Here is a 23,939-nt window from a genome sequence, read left to right as displayed (position 1 = left end):
GTTTGGCCATAATGACCACTGTTATGTTTGGAGGAAAAAGGGGAATGCTTGCAAGCCGAAGAACACCATCCCAACCGTGAAGCACGGGGGTAGCAGCATCATGTTGTGGGGGTGCTTTGCTGCAGGAGGGACTGGTGCACTTCACAAAATAGATGGCATCTTGAGGCAGGAAAATTACGTGGATATATTGAAGCAACATCTCAAGACATCAGTCAGGAAGTTAAAGCTTGGTTGCAAATGGATCATAAAATCCTTTGTCTTGTTTAAAAACAGGTTGTCATCCACTAGGTTTTGATTACATTTCCAATATTCTGTAAGAGTAATGTGGACGGCAATTATTTGATGGTCCAACCAAATTGTGGCTCCTATCAAAACTTTTTTTTACTTTTGGTGCCCGTGCGAATGAAACAAGAAAGTAGTCAAGAGGACTGGCTTGATTAAGCCTCACGCATGTATATCTCACTAGGTCTGGATTTTTAAGCCTCCATATATCCACTAGTTCTAATGTGTCCATGATATTCGTAATTTCACTACGTGCATGTAGTGTGATTTCCTTTGAAATCCATTAGGGTATTTAAAACTGTATTATAATCTCCCACCATAATAATAGAGTAATTTGTTGCTTTTGAGTTCCATAGATTAGTATATATACTTTCAAATAAGTAATTCATCATTATTTGGACCATATAGATTAATTAGCCACATCTGTTTATCGTCCAATAGCATATTTAAAGGGGATATACCTTCCTTGCAGATCTGTTTGGACAGTTTGCACATTCGGATCGAAATTGTTATTAGATAATATCATCACCCCTTTTGAATTTCTTTGCCCAAGGTGAGTTTCTTTGCCCAAGGTGAGTTTCTTTGACCAAGGTGAGTTTCTTTGACCAAGGTGAGTTTCTTTGCCCAAGATGAGTTTCCTTGCCCAAGGTGAGTTTCTTTGCCTGCCCAAGATGAGTTTCTTTGCCCAAGGTGAGTTTCTTTGACCAAGATCAGTTTCCTTGCCCAAGGTGAGTTTCTTTGCCCAAGGTGAGTTTCTTTGCCCAAGGTGAGTTTCTTTGCCCAAGGTGAGTTTCCTTACCCAAGGTGAGTTTCTTTGCCTGCCCAAGGTGAGTTTCTTTGCCCAAGGTGAGTTTCTTTGCCCAAGGTGAGTTTCCTTACCCAAGGTGAGTTTCCTTGCCCAAGGTGAGTTTCTTTGCCTGCCCAAGGTGAGTTTCTTTGCCCAAGGTGAGTTTCTTTGCCCAAGATGAGTTTCCTTGCCCAAGGTGAGTTTCTTTGCCCAAGGTGAGTTTCTTTGCCTACTCCATGTTAGTTACCACAGAATCAATGGCATTGCCATTTTTTCCTCTAATGATTAAATCTCACACTGATTTGCAATCATTGCATCCAATTTTATATAAAAAAATTTAGTTTCATATCTGCAGCACAATCTCCTCCTTTATATTCATAGTGATTAAACTAACTTCAGTCAACCTTTACTGACTGACACCCCTTCCGTACAATTATTTACTTTAACAACCCCCTTTCATATTAAATACATTTAGCAACCTCATTATTTGTATTGTAATGGAACAAAAATTATGATTTATGTTTGCCTGTGGCAGGTGTAATTTGAGTTAGCTTCATTCTAAACTATGGATTTCACACTGCAACCTGCCCTAAATACATAAGAATAAGGACACAAAACTTCATAAAAATAGCTCTTGCGTGCATCAAAAGTTCTTAATAAGGTACGTTACCTGCCAGGCACCCCATGAGTGACTTCAGCACCAGCAGTTTCCATAGCAACATCATCGTCAGATTTCTGGGGTCAAAGTAGACTCACATCCAATCACAAATGTATGGAATCCTTTTTGGTACCTTTCTGGGTCTTCACTCTGTATAACAAAAGACGGGTGAAATGAATTCCATGATAAGATACAAAGAAAGTCCTTTATTAGCACTTGAGAAAAGTACTATCTAACGCATATTGGTTAAACATTAAACCTGAAACCCTTAATTGAAACAATTACAAAGATTTGAGAAATGTAACCTTCATTGGCATAAAACAAGCTTATATTTTGGGTTCTAATGGGTAGCGAAAGTTGAACTAAGCTCATGAGCCATTTCTAAGTTATATTCTTTAAGAATAAATACGTACAGTATATATCATTAACTTAAGTCCTACAATGGATGGACTTGTTGGGCTAGCCTAGTGGTTAGAGTGTTGGTCTAGTAACCAAAAGGTTGCAAGTTCAAATCCCTGAGCAGACAAGGTACAAATCTGTTGTTCTGCCCCTGAACAAGGCTGTTAACCCACTGTTGCTAGGCTGTCATTGAAAATAAGAATTTGTTCTTAACTGACTTGCCTAGTTAAATAAAGATAAAATATTCTAACTTGAAGGGAATATATGCCTCGCTTCTGATGACATGTCCAGGACTAGGGCAATGCTTTCCAAACTGTTAACCTTCACGGCAGTGTAGCCTACTGTAGACTGTAATTCATATATATTTTGATCTAAAAAAAATATGAATTAACACGTTTTTTTCTTTGTATTATCTTTAACCAGATCTAATGTGTTATATTATCCTACATTAATTTCTACATTAATTTCACATTTCCACATTCCACAAACTAAAGAATAACTAAAGAATATGCATATCCTTGCTTCAGGTCCTCAGCTACAGGCAGTTAGATTTGGGCAAACATCGAAAAAAGGAGGCCTTGAATGTGAACAAAGACATTACTTTGAAAGTATACATCAATTAAGGAATTAGATGATTGAGTTAAAAACTGACTCTATATTCTCATTCACCCCCCCAAAAAACCATTACATGTACAATGTAACTCTCAATGCACAGACTATCATAAAAAAATACCTTACTCCTTTTTTCTCCCTCCCAAAGTCAGGCTGGAGCCTATTCTATTTCCTGAAAAGCTACAGAGGCAAAAATAGCAAAAATAGCACAGATTTCATGTTTGGCACAAAGTAATTACGAGTGACATGCATTCCCATACCCATGAAAAATACAGTTCCAGACACACCTATTTTAAGCCTATTTTGGTAGCTCCCTCTTGAACATACAGTGGCACACCTACACTTAATAATACCAATTCACTTCTACGTTCATAAACGTTGCATGCCACAGCTGGAGATGAGGTGTAAAAGAAAATGTCAGTGATCCCAGTGTCAGTGTCAGATGTGTTTAATTCCCCAGCAGAAATACCAGGGGTATCGCCATGGAATCTGTACCCAAACCTGAAGAGCCTGCATTGTTTCAGAGGGATAGTAATTATCTGAGTGCTCCAGGCCATCGATGTAAAGAGCAGAAGAGAAGATGGGGGGGGCTGCAGGGGATAAAAATAAAATCAATGCCATCCAGAGACACAGTGTCCCATGGCAGTACTTTTACAACATTAGCTTACTGTAACCTGCTGCCCTACAGACAATATAATACTTACTCATTTACATCAGGACAGGAAACTGCATTCTATGTTTGGTAGGGAAGTAGTGTATGGTGAACTTTGAAACATGGTCATTTTGTTATTGTCAGTCTTTGAATAAGTATTTCATATAGTTATGCCTCTGCTGTTGAAAGACAAATATGATCCAATTAGGATTTATTCAGAAGCTGACAACTAATTGCGGCATTGTTTACATTTTAATTACAAATTTACCTCTCATCTCCTCTGCTCAACTCCAACCCCAATAAAACAACACGTTTTTGGAGAGGACAGAATAATATGTGTACATCTCAAAACGAGTGATTATTCAAAGTAACTCAAATGAAACAATAAGCTTATAAGATAGTTCCTCTTTTCAGGGTCTCTCAAAGGTTTGCACGGACTTTGTCAACGGCTAACTGTTTCACGTGCTGATGTTTGAGCCTTTGATATTTCCTCGAGTGACAAAGGTATATCTAAATCAGTGATGGACTATTATCTACTTGTCCTCTGTGACTGAGAGTTCTGTCATCAGAGGCCCCAATTCAATCAATTATAAACAAATGTAAAACCGCACTGAGGGTTATCTCAGAATATTTACACTGTCTTGGAGATGTTCCTCTTAAGGTCCTTGTCATTGCATAAAAAGTGTCAAATTGGGATAGATATTGGTTTCAGTAGCAGGGAGAGGAAGTAGAGATGTAAATGAAACAGAGTGGGGGCAGGCAGTTGGATGTACAGTATGCAGCTTGCCACAGAGTCTGAGAGAACAACACAGAATAAGTCTGAGGCAAATGTCAGAAGCTGCCTCTGGAAAAGCTATGTACACTCGTTACAAAGGCAATACAGCAATATGACAAGCTAAGTAATGCAATGTACAATTTGCAAAGCTTCTCTAGAAAACAAGCTGCAATGATCCCATGTCCCCTAGGTAAATACATGTTTATTCATGGAGTCTAGTATATAATAACAACCCACACCATCCCATTACACCGCAAACAGACTCGTGTTGGCTTTTCACTATCTAAACAGAGGCAGAAGCAGCATTGAAAGTCTTCTTCAGTTCTTGCTTACTGAATTGTAATACTACATTTCAAAGACACGCTTGAGCAATGCAATAATCATAGGCTCCAAAACACTAGGAGCAAGAAATCAATATGAGACCAGAATATTGTATTTTCTTCATTTTCAGAAAATATGGTCTGAAACTTAAGCCTGGATTTGTCAGTGGGTCACATTTAATATCTTATCTTTATTTCAATCAGCGTCCTCTAATTAATCCCTCTCCCTGAAGATTCAAGCTATATTTCATCACTTTGCATATTGACAAGATGTATTTCCTTTAGCAACAGCTGGATGAATTGGTTGCAAAATCTGCCATTTATTTGGACCACCTCAATCACACACCATAACTTTATGAAGACGTAAGGTTACTTACATAAACCCAGTTCTCCAATAAAAGATTTAGGTACCGTATCTCACTATGGGAAACACGTTGGGCATGACCAAGCACAGAAGCTCCAATGACACCACATCTGTTAAAGAAAGACAGGTCCCAAAAGTGTCATGGGAGCTCCGCCTCCCTGATATAAACCACTGCAGAACCTAGACATGACATTCTCGTTCTCTTCCACATGAAAACCACATTAGAAGCTATCCTCAGCAAGTCTGGATTTTCTGTCTATTAATCAACATTTCACCACGAACATTACAAATGAATGACATATGCACCATTTAATGATGTAATATGCAGAAATTGGTCCGCAATTTCCTGGTTTCAAAAATTCTAATAGTTTGCTTAATTCAGTTTATGCGACAAAACAAGCAAGTATAGTGTAGATAATCAATGTACCATCTAAACTGCTGTGAAATATATTTTCCATAATAAAAAAATTGTATTTTCAGCTGTTTGAACCGGGTGTACAAAACCGAAAGTAAAAGACGCAAAAACAAAACTTAAGAACGGGAAGCATAGAAATAGTGTACATAGAACAGATCTACCGCTTCTTAGACTTGCTTTCAATGAGAATGATAGCTCTATAACACAAAAAGTTACATAGTGCAGCTTTAAATATCTTTGTAACCTGGGGGCTGTCCAATGAGAGGCTTTTCTTGTTGGGCAATGTCCTTAATTTGTGTGACAGACATGACATGATAGGGTATCAAATGATGCGTGCTGAGCAATGGAGGTCAGATAACTGACCATTGATTAGCCTTCCTGAATGATGTATACCTATAGTTAACAGGATACAAACATCATAGCATATGCCTATTGTGATATCTTATTATGGTAATAATAGCACAGACCTATGAGATAAAGGTAGGCTCAACATTGACAATAAATTATGCCTCAACAGAGTTAAGCGAATGAGAGAATGAGTTATTACATAAGCTATTGTATAATGATCAGATATTGTATTTTACTGCACTTGTAATGCTTGAGTAATGACTACAGGTGTCCTAATTAATCACAACCCATATGAACTTCAACAGGGATAAAGGTTTTTACAGACTTGGTCTACCAGACATTTCTCTACCATGGATTTTCAACTTGGATGTCTTTCTCTCATTGTCCTGCCACAAGCAGTCTATTGCTTGAATAGAAAGGTACACGGGGTATCAAGAGCCATCTCAAACCATGACAGCATTAGAACAGTCCCTCTCAGGGTCGAGCACATTCATTAATGGGAACAGAAACGTTCAAAACTGTTGTAAGGAAGAACACACAATAGCTACCTAGGACTTCAACTTCCAAAAATACATAGCCTTACATTGTCCTTCTTAGCAGCCTGGTTACAACCTCTCCCTCAACGTGATCAAGAGAAAGGACATGATTGTGGACTACAGGAAAATGTTAGACCGAGCACACCCACATTCTTATCGACGGGGTTGCAGTGGAGCAGGTTGAGAGCTTCAAGTTCCTTGGTGTCAACATCACCAACAAAGTAACATGGTCCAAGCACACCAAGACAGTTGTGAAGAGGGCACGACAAAACCTTTTAACCCCCAGGAGACTGAAAATATTTGGCATTGGTCCTCAGATTCTCAAAAGGTTCTACAGCTGCACCATTGAGAGCATCCTGACCAGTTGCATCAATGCCTGGAACGGCAACTGCTCGGCCGCAAGACACTACAGAGGGTAGTGCAAATAGCCCAGTACATCACTGGGGCCAAGCTTCCTGCCATCCAGGACCTCTATTCCAGGCGGTGTCAGAGGAAGACCCTAAAAATTGTCCTAGTCATAGACTGTTCTCTCTGCTACCGCACGGCAAGCGGTACCGGAGCGCCAAGTCTAGGTCCAAGAGGCTTCTAAACAGCTTCTATCCCCAAGCCATAAGACTCCTGAACACCTAATCAAATGGCTACCCAGACTATTTGCATTGCCCCCCCCTCTCCCCCTCTTTTACACCCCTGCTATTCTCTGTTGTTATCATCTTTGCATAGTCACTTTAATAACTCTACCTTCATGTACATATTACCTCAACTAACCGGCGGCCCCGCACATTGACTCTGTACCGGTACTCTCCTGTATATAGTTTCACTATTGTTATTTTACTGCTGCTCTTTAAATTACTTGTTACTTTTATTTCTTATCTGTATTTTTTTTTACAACGGCATTGTTGGTTAGGAGCTCGTAAGTAAGCATTTCACTGTAAGGTCTACATATGTTGTATTCGGCGCATGTAACTAATACAATTTGATTTTATTTGGTTCTTTGTATGTAACCTTCTTGTCTGAAACACTTCCTGTCTGTAAGAATCCCATTATACTCTGCTCTACTCTGTCTGGACACAGTGCATTGCCTTAGCTTGACTTTTTGTATAACTACCATAATGAACATCAGAATAGAGGAGCAGACAGCTTAGAGCTAAAACACAGCACACAAATCCCTTTCTTATAAAGCTGTGCAGCCTCTGCTAGCTTGGAGCACTATAAACAGAGGAACTACTATAACACTGCTCAACTATCAAGATGTCCAAGAGTTCTGTTGTTGACACAATTGCTGTACTGTTTGGAGGTACAGGAAATGATTCACAAAGCCTATTCTGATCCTCATTTAGAAGTAAGTTGATCAATAAATATTCCAGTAATATTCACAATAATATTGATTGAATATCCAGAAGTATTGACTAGAACTACAAGCTACAAGTATCAACTAGTAGTATTAATCACTTCTCAAAGTTAAATCTACCAGAATATCTGTAGACTGGTCCCATCTGTATGTGCTTTAGTAGCCAACTCCTCTGACTATCTTTGTCATGTTATGCCATACATATGGCATGAAGGCCGCAGTCCGAGGGATTGGCTGAAGCACTAACATACCTGAGACTAAGCTAGAACATCAGTGCCTCATATTACTAACAGAATGGTATCTACTCCTGATAAAAGCACCAGCTGAAACACAGTGGGTGCTATCAGTGGTGACTAGATGTTGGCAGTGGACAATTAAAGTAACTGCCAAGTGAAAATCTCACTTAGAAAAATGTATATTCTGTTAAAGATGCACTATGCAGAAATTTCTCAGACATTTCTGGGTAAAAAATTCTAACAGTTCAACTAATTTCAGTTTATGTAATAAAACAAGCAAGTACAGTGTAGAGAACCATTGCACCATGTAAACCGCTGTGAAATATATTTTCCATAACCAAAAATATTTTATTTTCCACTGTTTGAAGCTGGTGTACAAAACTAAAAGTAAAAGATAAATAAACTCAATTTAAGAACAGAAAGCATAGAAATAGCACACATAGAACTGACCTACTGCTTCTTAGATTTGCTTTCAATGAGAATGACAGCCCTAAAACACACATTTCTATATGAATTTGGTCAAGTCGCTCAAAAAGTTACATTTTGCATCTATAACTCATGTCCAAATAATGTTGTTGACTCGTCCTATACTTGTATTTGTGGCCAAAGCATAACTTGTAGGAAAAACATTTAAAAACCCCCTCTTTAAACTTATTTCAGCAGACTGTTTAAAAAATGCTTGCTATTTCCTCATAGAACATGGGTTATCTCCCTGAGGAGGATGAGCTGGCCAATCAGCGGCCTACTTGCATGAATATCTTTAATGACCGGTATATACCCACACCATTCCAACACAGAACAGCTGCGATTTAACATAATGAATTACCATTTTTTGTAACGAAAACTATTTCACTCATGTTCTAAGTAATTATAGGTCATATTTCATAGAAAGCTGGAAACACTGGGCAGTTACTTTAAGTCACGTAGACCATCCAGGAGAGTGATATAACCAGCTCCATTACTAATACATCAGTATGTCTCTCAAACCCATGCTCACTGGGCTGTCGCGCACCAGCCACATTACAATATAATGTGTTTCCTCATTATTAAACCCAATGGAAGCTGAACAACTTGAGTCGTGTGCAGTACTTGAACTCCATATAATGAGGTCAAAGTATGCAGCATTACCCTTTCTTTGAGGTCAAGAATACTGCATCAACATCAATATGAGGTTAACGGAGGTTTGAAATCAATTAATTTTTCAAACTAGAAAATGCCAAAGCCTTGTTAACCACCAAGCCCCCACCAATCCTCTCCCTCAACTATACTTGACATGGATGCTTGAATTCCCTCGCAGACGAGACAGCAAAGAATATAGACTATTTCACACCATGACAATTGTCCCAGATTCACATGGATAAATAAAGAATATAAATAATAAAATAGTTGCATTCATAAGAAAACTGAATCAAAACCAAGGTTCACCTGCACAGTACATAACTCACCTGCCATACAGTATATGGACATTTCCATTGATAAAATGAATATGAAACAGACCCTTTGTATTATTCAAGATGGGTTAAATAGCTGACCTTTTTAACATGTCCAGCACAGAGTAGAATTTTTATAACCTGCTTTGATTTATGTGTATTTGACGGCAGATACTTGATGGTGAGTTGCTTTGTACATTTGTAAGGCCGACTAGATAATGCTGCATTGTAGTTTTTATAAACACTAAGCCATTCTGGTGGCCTACCTCCCTTGAATGCAGCGGTCAATTATTTAACCTCAGGAGTCATATTTTCAGCCTTTCTAGCAGGCATAGCATGTCCACCAGTGTTATCCTCCTGGATAGCATTTCAACACTGAACAAACGTGTTCATATCATTCTTTGCCTTTGATGCCCTTTCAGTTGACTCTCTGTCAATCACCCAGGTAATTTCCCATGTTTGGAATGCACCAGAATGAATAAGAACTTCCCTCATCTCTTAATTGCAGCACTAGGAGGTCAGTATTTTGCTATTTGCATGTACTGTATATTTCATAAGCGTCCCTGAAAACATTAGCCAAGACATTTCCCCTTATATGAGCAACAGGGGACATTTTACTATCTGTGTAAATGAAAGAAGTACACGAATAGTACTCATACTGTACAGTGTGTCAAACCTCGACCAATAAACATGTTTTTTGCTCTGGATATTCATAATTGAACAAATAGAGCCATCAGCACACCAATGTCGCTCTTGCTGTGGGTGATTCCCTGATCCACCTCTACGCAGACGACACCATTCTGTATACCTCTGGCCCTTCTTTGGACACTGTGTTAACTAACCTCCAAATGAGCTTCAATGCCATACAACACTCCTTCCATGGCCTCCAACTGCTCTTAAACGCTAGTAAAACCAAATGCATGCTTTTCAACCGTTCGCTGCCCGCACCCTCCCACCCGACTAGCAACACTACTCTGGACGGTTCTAACTTAGAATATGTGGACAACTACAAATACCTAGGTGTCTGGCTAGACTGTAAACTCTCCTTCCAGACTCATATCAAACATCTCCAATCCAAAATTAAATCTAGAATCGGCTTCCTTTTTCGCAACAAAGCCTCCTTTACTCACGCCGCCAAACATACCCTCGTAAAACTGACTATCCTACCGATCCTCCACTTTGGTGATGTCATTTACAAAATAGCTTCCAATACTCTACTCAGCAAACTGGATGCAGTCTATCACAGTGCCATCTGTTTTGTCACCAAAGCCCCATATACCACCCACCACTGCGACCTGTATACTCTAGTCGGCTGTCCCTCGCAACATATTCGTCGCCAGACCTACTGGCTACAGGTCATCTATAAGTCTATGCTAGGTAAAGCTCCGCCTTATCTCAACTCACTGGTCATGATAACACCCACCCGTAGCACGCGCTCCAGCAGGTATATCTCACTGGTCATCCCCAAAGCCAACACCTCCTTTGACCGCCTTTCCTTCCAGTTCTCTGCTGCCAATGACTGAAACGAACTGCAAAGATCGCTGAAGCTGGAGACTTATTTCCCTCACTAACTTTAAACATCACCGATCGCTGCAACTGTACATAGCCCATCTGTAAATAGCCCACCCAATCTACCTACCTCATCCTCATATTGTTTTTATTTACTTTTCTGCTCTTTTGCACACCAGTATTCCTACTTACACATCACCATCTGCTCATCTATCACTCCAGTGTTAATTTGCTAAATTGTAATTACTTCGCTACTATGGCCTATTTATTGCCTTACGACATTTGCACACACTGTATATAGACTTTCTTTTTTTCCCTATTGTGTTATTGACTGTACACTTGTTTAATCCACGTGTAACTCTATGTTGTTGTTTGTGTCGCACTGCTTTGCTTTATCTTGGCCAGGTCGCAGTTGTAAATGAGAACTTGTTCTCAACTATCTTACCTGGTTAAATGAAGATGGAATAAAAAATAAATAAAAATAAACTTTAAATACACATGCAGGCTTCTGATACAACATGCTACTCAACATGCTATTCATAGGATGAATACAAGCACTCCATGTTATATGAATGCTAGCGTTATATTTTTCTAAAGACTACAGAATGCAGACTGTTTTGAATCAGGATATAAAATTTGCCTTGCATTTTTGTTTCCAGTCCAACTTGTTTTACAAGATCGTATTCTATCGAATTCATTCCACCAGAAACCATAAAACGGATAGTAAAGCAGGATTACTGGAAGTTTTCTTTTTTCGTCAAATTTTACTCTATTTTCACTAAATTAATCCGCTATCATTTATTACATCCGTCAATAACTTTTGAACATCAAATAGGCAGTTACTTAACTAAATTCCGGCTTCAACTCCGATTCATCTGCCCCGGGCTCTTTCTGTAATTCTGACCCAAATTTCGGGCTACCCAAGAGGAAACGCTGGCGTTACAGAGGCAAGAGGGGGGGGGATCCTAGCAAGATTAAGGCGAAGGGAGTACCGGCCACCTCTTCCGTCCATTCTACTGGCCACTTGATAATAAGATGGATGACCTCCCATTGTTGATTTTCTACCAACGGGGCTCTCAAAACATGGCCCTGAAACATGGCTCTTGGAGAAGATATTCTCCATTCACCATACGGAAAGGACAGTGGAGTCAGGGAAATCGGGAGGGGTTTTCCTCTTCATCAACAACAACTGGTGTGCTGACTCGAGCGCTGTGCAAGTGTCAACCAATTGTTCACTCGTATTTGAATACCTAATGGTCAAATGCCAGCACTTCTACCTCCCAAGGGAGTATTCAGCTGTTATCGTGAGTGGTGGATACATTCCACCTCAGGACAAGAAAATTAACTGCAGCAACTTAATGAACTGTATGTGGCTAAAAACAAGCAGGCTGCTTCTCTGGTTGCCGGCGATTTTAAATCCGTGCCATTAAGACACGTGATGCCCAACTTCCATCAACAAGTCTCCTTCGCCACTAGGGGTGATGAAGTCATAGACCACTGAAGGGGTGATGAAGTCATAGACCATTCTACCGACAAGCAAGCATACAAGGCCCTCGCTGCTTTCCCAATCAAAAGCCCTGGCTTAACACAGAAGTTGGCGCTAAAATAAAGGACAGGGCTACCGCACAGAGGGCTACCGCACAGAGGGCTATCACAGACAACCCTGATGCTACGGCTGAGGACAGGAATAAGTACAACAAGTCCCGCTATGACCTCCGCAGAGTGATCAAACGAGCAAAAGGACAATATAGGAATAAAGTGTGATCATATTATAGAAGCTCCGACATGTGGCAGGGGCTACAGTCCGTTACAGATTTGGCATGGACCCTCAAATCCTAAAAGGTTCTACAGCTGTACCACTGAGAGCAGCTTAACTGGCTGCATCACTGCTTGGTATTGCATGGTGTTACAGAGGATGGTGTGGACAGCCCAGTACATCACTGGGGCCAAGCCCTGCCATCCAGGAGCTCTATATGGAGGAGGTCAGAGAACTGGCAGTGTGGTGCCAGGTCAACAACCTCTCCTTCAACGTGACCAAGACTAAGGAGAAGATCGTGGACTACAGGGAAAGAAGGGCCGAGCACGCTTCCATTCACATCAACGGGGCTGTAGCGGAGCAGGTCAAGAGCTTCAAGTTCCTAGGTGTCCACATCTCTAACAAACTATCATGGTCCAAACACACCAAGACAGTCGTGAAGAAGACACGACAATGCCTATGCCCCCTCAGGAGACTGAAAAGATTTGGTATGTGTCCTCAGATCTTCAAACATTTCTACATCTGCACCATCGAGAGCATCCTGACTGCTTGCAAAATGCTTAGTATGGCAACGGCATGGCATCCGCAACAGAGGGTAGTGCATATGGCCCGGTACATCACTGGGGTCAAACTTTCTGACATACAGGACCTCTATACCAGGCGGTGTCAGATAAAGGCCCTAAAAATTGTCAAAGACTCCAGCCACCCAGGTCATAGACTGTACTCTCTGCTACCACATGGCAAGCGGTACCGGAGGGCCAAATCTAGGTCCAAAAGGATCCTTAAGAGTTTCTACCCCCAAACTATAAGATTGCTAAACAGTTAATCAAATGGCTTCCCTGACTATTTGCATTGACTCGCTTTTTTACGCTGTTGCTGTTTATTATCTATACATAGTCACTTTACCTGTATCTACATGTATATTTTACCTCAATTACCTCGACTAACCTGTACCCCTGCACATTGACTTGGTACCGGTACCCCCTGTATTAGAGGTCGACCGATCATGATTTTTCAACACTGATACCGATTATTGGAGGGCTAAAAAAAAAGCCAATACCGATTAATCAGACGATTTATATATATATATATATATATTTGAAATAATGACAATTACAACAATACTGAATGAACACTTTTATTTTAACTTAATATAATACATCAATAAAATTAATTTAGTCTCAAATAAATGATGAAACATGTTCAATTTGGTTTAAATAATGCAAAGACAAAGTGTTAGAGAAGAAAGTAAAAGTTCAATATGTGCCATGTAAAAAAGCTAACATTTAAGTTCCTTGCTCAGAACATGAGAACATATGAAAGCTGGTGGTTCTTTTAACATGAGTCTTCAATATTCCCAGTTAAGAAGTTTTAGGTTGTAGTCATTATAGGAATTATAGGACTATTTCTCTCTATACCATTTGTATTTCATATACCTTTGAGTATTGGATGTTCTTATAGGCACTATAGTATTGCCAGCCTAATCTCGGGAGTTGATAGGCTTGAAGTCATGAACAGCGCAATGCTTGAAGCACAGCGAAGAGCTGCTGGCAAATGCAGGAAAGTGCTGTTTGAATGAATGCTTACGAGCCTACTGCTGCCTACCACCGCTCAGTCAGACTGCTCTATCAAATATCAAATCATAGACTTAATTATAATATAATAACATACAGAAATACGAGCCTTAGGTCATTAATATGGTCAAATCTGGAAACTATAATTTCGAAAACAAAACATTTATTCTTTCTGTGAAATACGTAACTGTTCCATATTTTATCTAACGGGTGGCATCCCTAAGTCTAAATATTGCTGTTACATTGCACAACCTTCAATGTTATGTCATAATTATGGACAATTCTGGCAAATTAATTAATTAATTATGGTCTTTGTTAGGAAGAAATGGTCTTCACACAGTTCGCAACGAGCCAAGTGGCCCAAACTGCTGCATATACCCTGACTCTGCTTGCACAGAACGCAAGAGAAGTGACACAACTTCCCTAGTTAAAAGAAACTCATGTTAACGGGCAATATTAACTAAATATGCAGGTTTAAAAATATATACTTGTGTACTGATTTTAAAGAAAGGCATTGATGTTTATGGTTAGGTACCCATTGGTGCAACGACAGTGCTTTTTTCACGAATGCGCTTGCTAAATCATCACCCGTTTGGCGAAGTAGGCTGTGATTTGATGATAAATTAACAGGCACCGCATCGATTATATGCAACGCAGGACAAGCTAGATAAACTAGTAATATCATGTGTAGTTAACTAGTGATTATGTTAAGAATGATTATTTTTTTAAAGATAAGTTTTACACTAGCTAGCAACTTACCTTGGCTCATTGCTGCACTCATGTAACAGGTAGTCAGCCTGCCACGTAGTCTCCTCGTGGAGTGCAATGTAATCGGCCATAATCGGTGTCCAATAATGCCGATTACCGACTGTTATGAAAACTCGGCCATTCGAATAATCGGTCGACCTCTACCCTGTAAATACTGTAGACTCGTTATTATTATTTTTTGCAAGTATTTTCTTACTTACTTCTAACAGCTTGTAAGTAAACTTTTTACGGTAAGGTCTAGCTAGACAAATAAAATTAGATTTGATGCATATTAATATTTTAGAGCACTTAAACATCCGAATACCGATATCAATCACCTTGGCACAAGTATAGCTACTCTATGCTTTGTTTAAGAAGGATTTTAACTGAGAGAGATATTTGGCACAGCTAACCCCTCAGGTCCGTTCTCCAGTATAATGTGAGGTCCAATGGTTTATTAATAGTGTTTTTAGACAGCAGTGTGTGGGACTGAGGGACCAAAGCGTTCCAACAGGGGGTTTCTTTCCAGAGAAAGAGGACATCCCTGTCTGACCATCCCTGTCAGCTCTAAACCTCTGACCTTCTTTTACACAAATTGGTTGTTTGTACAGCATCATGTTTTATTCCATGTGTTCTAAAAACATGAACTAGGTGACAGCAGCACATAACCCAGCAGTGTGTGTTTTTGTGGAGCAGCACTTTTGTATAAAGGCATTTCAAAAGTCATGTAACGCAGTGGTGAAGCTAGCATCATAGCTGAGAAACATTGAGCATCGGCTTCAAGCATACAGTTCAAGCAGACAGATAACATGCAATTTCTAAAGAAGTTATGAATACATCTGTTGAAAAGTGTAGATCAGGACAGAGGGTCCTTCTACTTCAGCTTAAGCATTGAGCTCATTGAACTGTCAGTATTCTTGAATAGGTAAGAATTGAACAAAAGGCATTTTCTAGCATAATGAACCGCAATAGCTCTTCGTTTTACTCGAATACTGTATCCCAGATAGTGACACTACAATGGCCCGTCTGCAGCCTGCAGCTAGCACTACTTGTATTTAGAAATGGAATAAATGATACGTGTATGTGAATCTATTTCAAACGTGACAAATCATCCCTATCTCCTGATGCATCTGTCTGCACTCTCCTGTTTTTTCCTTCATAAAAGGTCAAAAAAAAAAAAAAAAAGGCAATTAGTGTTAAAAGGCTTTTTATTCGCTGAGAGGCATTTGATCAGCTAGAAGAGATCAGTCCATAGCTGGAGGTGTTGTGGTCTCACAGACCATAGATTGGATTTCAATAAAACAAATCTATTCTCACAAGATTGTAAATCATGTCTGCCACCTTTTACTTCCTGCCTTTAGGGAATAGAAAAGGAGAATTCTGTCCAGATCTTTCCGTAAAACTATTGTCTGAATTGAAGTGTGGTTTTAGCAGGCTTTCAAGTTGGTAGTATAGTGTGTAAATGTGTAATGTAATTACATAGTTAAGGTTATCTAAACATCCAATATGTATACATTCGTAAGTAGATAAAGTGAGATTGTTAATACGTTTCACTCCTGTACAGTAGTTCCACCATAACAGCATCTACATCAAGGCAGTTCCATCTCCTGTTGCATCATTCAGTTTGTTAACACCCTAGCTCTATTCCACTCATTTTGCAACAATCCTGTGCTTTAGCTTGTTTGAAAACATATTACATTAGTTAAATGTGGGTTTTTGGCTTACAAGCACAACAATCCTTGGTGTACGGTACAAACTGTGTTGTGCCCTGCATCGTTTCCTTACTCAAACATGGTGCGACACGGTCCCTCCCTGGGAACAGCTTTAATTGCAGGCTTAATAAGAGCAACACCACCCAACAACCAGCTTGTGGAAATATCTGAGCATTGGGACTATTGCATTATTAACTATGCTTTATGTGAGGGCTGCTAACAACTGCTTTCCAAGCAATCAAAGCAAGAGGTCAGTATTGTGTTTCTTCCTCAGGGGAATTTTTTTTTTTTTTATCTTTCAACACTTAGTTTTTGCTATACCACAGGGGGAATTTCTTAGATTTTTGCAAGTGTTTTTTAGAGCAATATGGCACCCCATAGAGTGAGGCTGTAAGGTGTGAGTGAGCCTTCTTTCCCCCACCATTTATTACAATACAAACACACTCAATAAAAAAAAACACGCCCCAGAGTGCATTGTTATTTTCTTTTCACATAGCTGAGATTAAAGAAAGGTTGGATGAAATGGTATCACTAGATGACTCAACAGAATGTCACAATGTGCTGGCACTGTAGACACAACAACAACTTATGGTTTCAAGTTTCAAGTTTTGTCATGTGCACAAGTACAGTGAAATGCCTTTCTTGCAAGCTCTAAACACTACAATGTAGTAATCAATATCAATATAATACAACAAATAATATAAGGTGGAACAAAAACACACAAGAAATTAAAATAAGATATAAGAAGAACATGAGAAAGTAATGAATCATACTATATATAGGGTCAGTCAGTTCCAGTACTATATTTACAATGTGCAGGGAGACTGGAGTGAGAAAGGTAGATATGTACAGTCTAGGGGTAGGGCGACTAGGCATCAGGATATATGATAAACAGAGTACCGTAATTTCCGGACTATAAGCCGCAACTTTTTTCCCACGCTTTGAACCTCGCGGCTTAAACAATGACGCGGCTAATATATGGATTTTTCCCGCTTTAAATTTTTTATTTTTTTTTAAAAAACATTCTGTGACGTGCTCAGTTTTTTGCCGGCATGAAGCTTTCATTAGACTAATGAAATTGCCGAACGGGTTAAGGTCAAACAACTTTTTTGTTTACTGTTTAGATTAAATCGAGCGCTCTCAAACTTCCCATCATTCTGATTACGGTAGTCATTTTGTCACCCTAATCATGGCAAAGACACGGAGAAATGCATATGATGCAGCTTTCAAGTTGAAGGCGACTGATCTGGCTGTTGGAAAAGGAAATAGAGCTGCTGCACGGAAGCTTGATCTTAATGAGCCGATGATAAGACGTTGGAAACAGCAGCGTGAGGAATTGACTCAGTGCAAAAAGACAAGTAAAGCTTACTGCTAATTATTATTTTTTGTTACAAGCTGTGTTTCGTTAAAGCCTATTTATTTTTGTTACAAGCCGTGTTTCGTTAAAGCCTGTGTAAAGTTCATTTGTTTCAATGTACCGGTAGGCACCAGCGGCTTATAGACATGTGCGGCTTATTTATGTTCAAAATAATATTATTTTTTTTATTCAGTGGGTGCGGCTTATATTCAGGTGTGCTCAATAGTCCGGAAATTACGGTAGCAGCAGCGAAAATGATGATTGTGTGTGCGTCTGTGTAGAGTCAGTATAAATGTATGTGCATATTATGTGTGTGTGAGCAAATGATGAAGTCAGTGTTTGTGTGTGTGTTGGAGTATCAGTGTACGTAGTGTGTAGGGCCCTGTGAGTGTGCATAGAGACTGCAAAAATAAAATACAAGGGAAAACTCAGTCTGTGTAGCCATTTTGTTAACTAAATGGCTATCTATTTACAGTGCATTCGGAAAGTATTCAGACATTTACATTTACGTCATTTAGCAGACGCTCTTATCCAAATTGGTGCATTCACCTTATGATATCCAGATATCTTTTTTTCCCCTCTTTTTTTTGGGGGGGGGGGGTAGAAGGATTACTTTATCCTATCCCAGGTATTCCTTAAAGAGGTGGGGTTTCAGGTGTCTCCGGAAGGTGGTGATTGACTCCGCTGTCCTGGCGTCGTGTGGGAGCTTGTTCCACCATTGGGGTGCCAATGGGAATTTGTTCTTAACTGACTTGCCTAGTTAAATAAAGGTAAAATAAAAAATAAATAGAAATCACGATGGCTCCAGAACTCTGTGATGCTCTGAGGCTTGGTTTTTGCTCTGACATGCACTGTCAACTGTGGGACCTTATATAGACAGGTGTGTACTGTTCCAAATCATGTCCAATCAATTGAATTTACCACAGGTGGACTCCAATCAAGTTGTAGAAACATCTCAAGGATGGTTAATGGAAACAGGACCCCTTGACTCCGTACCCATTTAGTTACATTACAGCCTTATTCAAAAATGTATTACATTTATTTGTTTCCTCATCAATCTACACACAATACCCCATAATGACAAAGCGAAAACAGGTTTTTAGACATTTTTGTAAATGTATAAACAAATCCAAAACGGAAATATTTACTTAAGTATAAATATTATTTACATAATTATTCTGACCTTTTGCTATGAGACTTGAAATTCAGCTCAGCTGCATCCTGTTTGCATTAACCATCCTTGAGATGTTTCTACAACTTGATTGGAGTCCACCTGTGGTAAATTCAATTGATTGGACATGATTTGGAACAGTACACACCTGTCTATATAAGGTCCCACAGTTGACAGTGCATGTCAGAGCAAAAACTAAGCCTCAGAGTGTCACAGAGTTCTGGAACCATTGTGATTTCTATTTATTTTTTATTTTACCTTTATTTAACTAGGCAAGTCAGTTAAGAACAAATTCTCATTTACAATGGCAGCCTAGGAACAGTGGGTTAACTGCCTAACTGACAGATTTTTACCTTGTCAGCTCGGGGATTTGATCTAGCAACCTTTCGGTTACTGCCCCAACGCTCTAACCACTAGGGTACCTGCCGCTCCACATTACAGAATAAGGCTGTAATGTAACAAAATGTGGAAAAAGTCAAGGGGTCTGAATACTTTCCCGAAGACAATGTATTCCTTTTGTCCAGGTGGGTGATGGCAGTGTGGAGTGGATCTGTTGGGGTGGTACGTGAATTGGAGTGGGTCCATGGTGTCTGGGATGATGGTGTTGATGTGAGCCATGACCAGCCTTTCAAAGCATTTCATGGCTATAAATGTGACTGATACGGAATGAACAAACAATGTGGCTCCTCAGCGAGCAGCGAGTACTAAAGAACACCTTGATATCACACAAGAGGGGTGTAAACCGCTGTCTGTGCACTGGCAAAGTAGTATCAGGGTGCCTGCAGCAACCTTCTCATCCATAATGACGTTATGAAGAATCACACAGCACTGTTTACTTTAAAAACCAACAGAGAACAGCAATAAAGCAGGGACTATTCCAGCAATGCTAAAGAACTGACATAAAGAATTTGTCTTTATTTGCTGCTCTTTGCCCTGGTGTTCTTAAAAGTGTCAGTGTGGTGAAAACCTCAGAGGCAAGACCCTTGGACTGCACAGTTTTGTCATAAAAGTCAGTCCTTCAAAGTCGTGATGCTCCATAGAAAAAATCTCAGACTTAGAATACAACTCCATAGTCAACAACTAGTGAGGCCTGCCTGATAGTGCTGCCAAACCATCCGTGTTTGTCAGTAGGGACTGTGCTGCCTGCTGGACTACGGCATTGTCTGACCTCTAATGACAACAAGTGATGGTATTTCTGTACCTGATTGAATGTATATGGAGGTGTCATGACGTTGCCCTCTTTGGACACAGCGAGCACCATCCCCCTAACTCTGCACCATCTCTCTCTGTCTCCGACACCCAGGCTGCTGTGATCAGAGAGGTCATAAATTCCTGGAGGAGATTATCTCCTCATGGCCACAGTATAGAGAGAGAGTGAGTTTTCATAGAGAGAACAAAGGAATTTCTTCCACCTCACAGAACTTGAGGTCCGAACAATATTCATGTTCTGGAGAAGGTAAAAAAGATCGGTGAAGAATCCAGCTACGAACTGGTCCGTTTGGTACAATTTTGTGAAACTCATGAGAGACAATGCAGCCACATTACCATAACCATGTTTATACAAGTGTCTCCGTTATGAGGCTTACATCTAATGGTTATATAAAATGAATGAGTAAAGATGAAACTATTTGTGAAATTATGTAATATGATTTTAGACTGTTGAATGAAGGAAACTCCAATTCCCTTTGGGGTTTAACTAAATCAGAAGACCGCCCATGAGCACAGTTATGGTCTGGCGTCATGGGACAGGCCCTTTTCTGCTCTTCCGAATAAAACCCCCACTTGGGTTTTCTATCACGAGACCGAGCTTACCTCAATTACGAGAGGGCTAAGGGTTGAGATGAGACCAGTACTTCTATCACAGAGGGAAATAAGGATTGAGTAGATTGCTGAATCTTTAGCCATCCCACGTGGTTAAACCCTTAGACTATCGATACCGACAGAATAAGAACAAGTCTTTGATATGAATTACTAGTCTGCAGCTAGGAATTCGGTATCATTGAACGCGAAGACCGACAACCGCCGAAACATATATTCTATAACGACATGAATGAATGTCACTCTGAACTATTCATTATAACCATGACAGAGAGAGAGCGAGAGAGAGAGTGGACAAACTCTCCAACAGAAACAAACTTTTCAACAGAGATCCCGACGACACACTGAGCGTAAATATATATATTGATTGCAACTATTCCCGAATGAGTGAGCGTTCATGTGCAAAGGATTAGCATTTCAATTGTTATAATTATCAACTTTGTAGTGTCTCTTATCTTTCGCGCCCTTATCAGTCCCTCTTTCTAACAAGCCGCCATGCCGGTTTAGCCCACTAGGGCACATTCCCCTATCATTTCTTTGTAACCATATCTACTTTGTTTGTTTGTGTTATGCATTTCTGTGAGTACTTAGTTAGTAAATAAATGATTTTAAGAAAAATGATGTATGGATGACTCATAGTGAAGACTGGGTTCGTGCAGATAACCAACTTTTTACGACGTTTGGAATGAGACTAACGTGAGGTAAAGAATTATTCATTAATCAGAAGACTAAGTGATCAGATATTAAAATATCTGAAAGTTATATTAGGAAAATTACAACTTTGACATCTGAATATTTTCCTTGGTGCCCCGACTTCCTAGTTAATTACAGTTACATGATTAAGTAGTTTAATCACGTAATAATAATTACAGAGAATTTTTGATAAAGATTAATCTTCAGTTTAATAATGATGCCAAAGACACGACAGAGGCAAATGAAAGCTTCCCAGCATGCAGAGGACAATTCACACTGATTTTATTTAACTAGTGCCTTACAGCACAGCGCCACTCGGGAGGCCATAGTGAAGTGCATTACTGCCACAGAACAGTAACGCACTTCACTGTGCCTCTCTACCAGGGCCTTTGGGTGCCTGTCATGCCAAATAGTGTCCACCTGCCAAAAAGTGTCCCCACCTTGCGTCACAATGGGATTCGATGACCTCTAGCTTTAGTTGCTAGGGCTGTTGCTAGAACTTTCAAAATTCTGACCCGCCTACGTAATGAACCAAAGCTGCTTGATTGGCTCTATTTTACATCAAAGGACAGAGGACGCAGGCAGTTCTAGTTCTATTTCACATCATAAACGCTCGCTTGGGCCGTGCAAATGTATTACCTCAGAGATGCTCTCCAAGGACGGTGTTTTTGACAGACACTACCTGCTGACTACCTACTGCTTTAGAAGACCAAAAAGACAGAAAAGAAAACTATTTATTTTCCATATACAGTATGTGTCTTTATATTTGAAAATATTGCTAAATATGAAGAAATTATTGAAGCGGTTTTAGATTGATTTTAAATTGATATTGCTAGCTACTTATTTACCTCAGCCTGCCTAGTCAGCTAGCTCGCTAGCTAGCTAGACAGTTTTATTTAGCTAACATTAGCTAGCTAACCGTTATTGGAGTTTTCTGTTTGCATGTAGCTTGGACTTTAATGGCATCCCTCGAGGGGATTTTCTTTTATCTTTCCAACCAGGCGAAGTACCATGAAGGAAATACTGTTCTCTTCAAGGGGGGCAGATACAGTTACAATTCAGGGTAACGTTAAGTAGTTAACTTCTATTAGATCACTTGAAAGATTTATTTTACAACCATTTTACATGTTGCTAGCTATACATTCAGTTATAATGTATGTCAATGTCATATTGAAGTATTTAGTTATAAGTTAACCCTGATCAACCAAATGGATCGGTGTAAGCAATTATGGTAACTCCAACTGCACTTAACTAGGTGTCTTTGAGAGAGAGAGGGGGAGAGTAAGAAAGAGAGGAAGAAAGTGAGAGAGGGAGAGAGAAATAGAGAAAGACAGCAGTGCAAATTCACACTGAATATACCAAACATTAGGAACACCTTCTTGTAAGTGCTTGTAAGTAAGCATGTCATGGTAAGGTCTATGCCGGTTGTATTCGCCGCATATGACAATACAATTTGATTTGAAATTCATAATATTTAGTTTTTTTTGCATTTGTATATTTGTTTCTGTGAGTTCAATGAGCCTGCTTGCTGGTAAATATTTGAAACTTGTTCAAATAGTCTGTAAATGTGTACATTTGCATAGTAAATATATTTATTGCAGGTAAAAATGTAAATTGACTAGAATTGCCAGTTCCTTACTGGTCCCTTCTCCTAGACATTAATCTTTTTAATGCCAAATTCCAATTAGAACTTTAGGCCAGGGTTGGTTTGGAATTGGACATTGGTTTCTGGTTAGTGTTTAAATATCTGGAGGTTCTAGATTTGTGTAAGTAATATGGCAGAAGTGGCCATTACACAGCTGGGTGGAGTCATCACCTTATCGAATATAGAGCCTTACAGTGGAGGTGTCATAATACCCATAAAACCTAGCGGTAAAACAGGGAAATGGTTCCAATAATTTTTCCACCATTCATTTTTCCATTAGGAATTTTAGAAACACTTAAAATAAGGGCTGAGTTTCGTATGGGTTTAACCTGGCGTGATGTTTTGATAACCATGTAAATCTCTCTTGGACAAGGTGGCTTTTATCAATATATTTGGCTCCATTTACTCTCAGATTCTAAAATTAAAGTTAGCATCAAAGTAGACATCATGCAAGACTACAAATCCCTGCTAGCTCCTGCACATTATCTCTACAGTGGTTCCTCCTTTAAAAGGAACACGCCTTGCGGGCTGCCACAGAATTCTATGGCACGTTATTTAATTGTCAGCCATTGTTACCATTAATGCTAGTTAGTGCTAGTTTGACCACCAGAGGGCATCTTTGAGAAGCATTTGATAGCCTTCAATATTGGGTTTACTAGAGAATTGAACACCTTTTTTGTAAGAACATAGTGTATATGAGATTGATTTTAAGACATTTTGCTTAACCTGTTGGGGCTAGGGGGCAGTATTTGCATTGCCGGATAAAAAATGTACCCGATTTAAACTGGTTACTAC

At 39.5% G+C, this 23,939-nt stretch overlaps 1 protein-coding gene across 3 annotated transcripts in view; it reads right to left on the bottom strand.

Annotated features, from left to right (window-relative positions):
• The window catches only part of LOC106565727 (contactin-4), a 254,653-nt gene that overhangs the window by 197,671 nt on the left and 33,043 nt on the right, over window positions 1-23,939 (bottom strand). For all 3 annotated transcript variants that reach the window (XM_014133150.2, XM_014133149.2, XM_014133151.2), the window contains exon 2: window positions 1,740-1,877. In XM_014133150.2, the coding sequence (XP_013988625.1) occupies window positions 1,740-1,794 (55 nt within the window). In that variant the 5' untranslated portion in view covers window positions 1,795-1,877. The remainder of the gene's footprint in view (window positions 1-1,739; window positions 1,878-23,939) is intronic.

Source organism: Salmo salar, chromosome ssa12 (genome assembly GCF_905237065.1).
Source record: "Salmo salar chromosome ssa12, Ssal_v3.1, whole genome shotgun sequence".
NCBI lineage: Eukaryota > Metazoa > Chordata > Actinopteri > Salmoniformes > Salmonidae > Salmo > Salmo salar.
The sequence above is the reverse complement of the archived record's forward strand: the minus strand, read 5'-3'. Positions and strand labels throughout refer to the sequence as shown.